At 42.8% G+C, this 5,078-nt stretch overlaps 1 protein-coding gene across 1 annotated transcript in view; it reads right to left on the bottom strand.

The window, feature by feature from the left end:
- The window catches only part of LOC104964378 (CLIP-associating protein 1-like), a gene marked incomplete at its 5' end in the record, with an annotated part of 13,091 nt that extends 8,716 nt beyond the window's left edge, over positions 1-4,375 (bottom strand). The window contains 3 exons of the mRNA XM_010793132.1: positions 3,242-3,370; positions 3,498-3,745; positions 4,325-4,375. Coding sequence (XP_010791434.1) covers positions 3,242-3,370; positions 3,498-3,745; positions 4,325-4,375 — 428 coding nt within the window. The remainder of the gene's footprint in view (positions 1-3,241; positions 3,371-3,497; positions 3,746-4,324) is intronic.
- Between the last annotated feature and the right edge of the window lie 703 nt (positions 4,376-5,078).

Genomic DNA, 5,078 nt, shown 5'->3' with positions numbered 1-5,078 from the left:
CCTCTCCTGCTGATGCACATGAATCTTCTCCTCTGCAGACCGTTACATGCACTAACATCTTAGAATCTTCAGGAAGGTAACAGATTATTTCTCTTCCTCCTCAGAAGCTTCTTGATTCTTTCCTCCGTCTCCATCTCTCAGCAGCTCTTAAAGCGCCTGAGAGGCTTTGTGAAAAACTTTAGAAAAAGGTTTCACTACGTCTCAGTGGGAGAGAGCCTTCGTGAGCTACAGGAACATTTGGGGATTATATTGTTAAAAAAACACCTGCGTCGTAGTTCAGCCCAGTATAGGGGCCTACTTTTGTCAAAATGTCTGAAAATGTGATGAAAAAGCAACCGAATGAAGCCTTGCACTATGGCAACTGCAATAATACAGTAACACTCCTTACATCAAGATTCCCAAAACACCTGTCGGTACCATACATGTGACACAATGCACTTACGGGGCACTTTATTGTGAAGTTGAATGTTATTTTACGCTGCTTTCACTCAACTTTAAGTAAAATAGCAGAGGGGTACAATATAACGCCAGGCTTGCACAATATCAAAAGTTGTCATACATTGCAAAACGTAAAATATCCAAAAATGCAGGATGCGCAACATTTTGTGAAAGGCTAAATACGTCAAAATATACATTTTATTGGAAGTACTGTTTTGGAGCTGGGAAATATCCCCGACCATACAAATCTTATTATAAAGACTTTTACAAACGTTATTTTTTGGCTACAGATACTGATCAAAAAAGGTATTTGCATTTTTCAATTATAGAGAGAATAATGAACAATCCCTCGTGTACTGTGATTTGCACTACATGAGTCAAAATAAGGCCACACATTACGATCACATCAAATTTATCTACAAATCTCTAACAGCCAAATATACAGAACGATGCAATATCATAACACAGCTTAAAAGGAAACACTTTGATGCCAGATAGCATCATGTTGAGGCTTAAAGATAAAGTACAGCTTCTGTGTTTTGGGTGTTGCTAATCTCTCAAATAGCAATAAAGGCAGTGTGTGTTATTTAGTAAATTCACTGTAGTGGTGTTGCCAGCTGTTGCGACATTAAATCCGTTTATATTTATGTAGTTTTGTGTTTAATAATCCATGTAAAACCAGAAACATTCAATCTACAAAATTACAATAAACAACATTGTTTTGTACACACAAACAAAAGTTGATATCAGCGTCTTTAGCAAACTGCAAAGCTGCTGAAGCGATAATAAAATTCAACATAAAATAGCAAACTCATAAACATATTTAATGAGTCCTTTATAAACGGAGGCTGTGGGCATGATGATGATACGTACTATTAACATGAGAGTTCACAGTGTAGAGTCACACAGGGCTCGATATCTGCCCGCGCAATTCTCACCAATCTGATTCATTCGACACACACGAGATTAGTTCTATCCTCGTCGTCACTCTTTATCAATTTAGTCTTATATCTACATACGATTATTCTTGCCAGTCTACTCTAAGAGCTCATTTACATAAGAGATGATCAGGAACGAAAACAACTAACATTACAAATAATGAATAATTAAATAAAGTACAAGGTAGCAGGAAAAAAACAAAACCAGGAGAAACATTCTGAAGCAATCTGGAGACATCGGGAGGGAGCCGGAGACAAACACACAAAAAAAAACCAAACAACAAAAAAAAACCAAAACACCACAAAACACAAGAGCTCTGGATGGAGTCAGGACTCAGAAGGAGACACCGAAGGAAGAGCTCGGAGCTCGAACATGAGTCAGCACTCAGACAGAGACACGCGCGCGGAGAGCTGGAGCTCTGATGGAGTCAGGACTCAGAGAGACACGAGGAGAGCTGGAGCTCTGATGGAGTCAGGACTCAGAGAGACACGAGGAGAGCTGGAGCTCTGATGGAGTCAGGACTCAGAGAGACACGAGGAGAGCTGGAGCTCTGATGGAGTCAGGACTCAGAGACACGAGGAGAGCTGGAGCTTTGATGGAGTCAGGACTCAGAGAGACACGAGGAGAGCTGGAGCTTTGATGGAGTCAGGACTCAGAGAGACACGAGGAGAGCTGGAGCTTTGATGGAGTCAGGACTCAGAGAGACACGAGGAGAGCTGGAGCTTTGATGGAGTCAGGACTCAGAGAGACACGGAGAGCTGGAGCTTTGATGGAGTCAGGACTCAGAGAGACACGAGGAGAGCTGGAGCTCTGATGGAGTCAGGACTCAGAGAGACACGAGGAGAGCTGGAGCTTTGATGGCAAACACTGACGGTTTATTTGGAGCTTCGGCCGGAGAATTCACAAGACATGTCACGGGCACGGTCTGACCACACGGTAGAGATGAGCTCTCCTGTAGCTCCAGGTTTGAACTAGCTCAGAGTGTAATAATCAACATTCTTCAATAGAGAGACTAAACAGCTGAGGACACTGAATCACATTTGTTGTCTCTTATGGCTCGAGGTCATCTACACCCCGAGAAAGATGTGTTCCAGGTGTCCCACAACAACAACTATCTCTGACAGAGAGCTGCCCGGTAACAAACTGGTAGCAACAACAACATGCTAGGGCAGCCCCTCCTTAAGGGAGATAGCGGCTGCTCAAGGTTTAGGGCGTCTGCGTCAGAGGGCGAAGGAAGACATGCAGGGGAAATTACTCCCTGACACTAAACGTAAATGTCAAGAATACATGTGTACCAGAGTTGTTGGGGAATAATTTGCGGAGGTATTTAACCGTAGACACAGTACACCGTCTCTCTTCCCACGGCACAGGTCTATCCAATCTGACCCATTTACTACTTTCCTCACTCATAACTGTTACATTTGATTGCGTCGAGGCTCTATGATATCCTCCACAGACGACATTTGAAGATATGAAATTGCTGATCATCACATTCATTGCATTTTGGGTGGTTTAGTCAACTTTGTAACACCCATGGTCCTTATAACAATTATACCTTTTTGATAAGGGTCATGGAACCTGGGATTATTTAAAGTCTGAGGGACAGAAGAGAACGTTTAGCTGTTTGAAGTGTATTTAACCTGTGAGACTCTCTTGGTCCAGAGGCATGGACTCTGCACGGTAACCTGTCTCTTATTATACTATAATATTTGACTTCAACCTTCTCTGTGTCTGTGTTTTTATTGATTCCTCTTTGTCTTAATCTTTAAAGTTGTGAGTGTTACATCGGATCCACGACTTGTTTTCATTCAGTGGTAGAAACAGACTTGTGGTGCGTTCAATGCCCCCTGTGAACGCCGCTCACCTCCTTGTGTGAGTCTTTGTGCGCCTCCAGTGTCTTCATGATGGTGAGCTCTGCGTAGTTCTTGAAACGCCCCGGCTGGTTCCTCAGGATCTCCTTCAGGACTCGGAGAGCCAGAGCCCGGATCGTGTGCTACAGGAAGAAGGACATTTCAAAATAAAAGCATCATACTTAACATCCGTCTCGAGTTACCCTGGAGACGGATAATCACTGTCGTGTCAAATGATCATATAATCATTGATCAGTTTCTCTCACTCACGTCTTTGTCTCCCAGCGTCTCCAGCAGCAGCAGCAACATGGTTTTGAAATGTTCCTCCCAGACCACCATACTGTCCTCTCGGGACACTTTGAGGAGCTCCAGCAGGGTCCCCCTCCTCTCCTCTAGGCCTCGCCTCTTCTCCTCTTGGCCTCGCCCCCTCTCCTCTTGGCCCCGCCTCTCCTCTGCCTGGCCAATAGAAAGCTCCTTCAGAAGATCCCCCACCAGCTGCAGCTGCTCCGCGGGGACCACTAAAAGAGAAAGAGGGTCCCATTAATAAACGCAAAAATACCTTTTTCTCATTTGTGTTGTATTTGTTGCATTTTGGGGCTTTTATTTTGAAAAACAAGTCTCATTCTGAACCCGCCGTCATGATATAACGGCTTTTATTTTTGAAAAAAAAACAGCTGCTACGTGAGACCCACCAAAAGAGGAGGAGGGTCCCATTAATAAACAAAAAAATAACTTTTGACTATTGTGTATTGTTGCATTTTGGGCTTTTATTTTGAAAAACAAGCCTCATTCTGAGCTTGTTTTAATGATATAGTAAGCTTTTATTTTGAAAAACAAACATGAGCTTGCTGTAATGGTTTATAGGTAATTGCTTAGGCTTTTATTTTGAAAAAAAAGCATCATTCTGAGCTTGCTTTAATAATATAGTAAGCTTCTAAGGCTTTTATTTTGAAAAACAAGCATCATTCTGAGCTTGCTGTCATGATATAGTTAGTTGCTTGTAGGTTTTTATTTTTGAAATACAAGCCTCATTCTAAACTGCCTGTAAGGGTACTAGTGTTCTTGGGTATTTTATTTTTGAAAAACCGAGCACATACCTGGGAAGCTCTTGGGGCTCATCTTGTTTTCCACACACTCCTGTCTGCTTCCTGCACAGAAAATATTTGTATACACGGTGAAAACATGCATTAAAGATACAGTCACTTTTATTTTGAAAAACCCAGACCTTTACTAATGGGTTTCATTTATAAAGCACTTCATATTTGACTTCAAATCCCGAAGTGCTACAAGCAGTGAGCATGAACAGTATAAAAACAGCACACAACACGGTAGAATTAATAAAAAGCAATAAAAAACAAACAATACAAATAAAATAAAAGGGTGGTAATAAATAAAAGGTGTAGGGAAGGCTCTATTGAACAGATGTGTTTTGAGGCGTTTTTTTAAAAGCTTCCACGGTCTGTGGTGCTCTCATGTGGTCGGGGAGAGCATGTCAACAGGTCGGGCGCCGAAGAAGTTTGGTAGCGGTGCTTAGCAGCGAGGGCTAACAGCAACGGGACAGCTGGAAGGCTCTCCCGTTAGTATACCTCACGTCCGGGAATGAAACAGAGGCTTGGGAGTCCGCCTGCTATCACACTAGTAGCCGGAGAGAGGCAAGCAGTCAGCCGGAGAGAGGCAAGCAGTCAGCCGGAGAGAGGCAAGCAGTCAGCCGGAGAGAATTTGGGCGATACAGCGTATCGTCACGACAGCCGTCAGGTCCAAAACCGTCAATAATCACAAGGTTTAGATATAAAAGCACTTGTTAAACAGACTCAAAGTTTAGCCATGTAACTATAGCTTAAAAGCAGAACT

The sequence above is a fragment of the Notothenia coriiceps genome, unplaced genomic scaffold (assembly GCF_000735185.1).
Source record: "Notothenia coriiceps isolate Sejong01 unplaced genomic scaffold, NC01 NC01_scaffold00037222, whole genome shotgun sequence".
Lineage (NCBI taxonomy): Eukaryota > Metazoa > Chordata > Actinopteri > Perciformes > Nototheniidae > Notothenia > Notothenia coriiceps.
The sequence above is the reverse complement of the archived record's forward strand: the minus strand, read 5'-3'. Positions and strand labels throughout refer to the sequence as shown.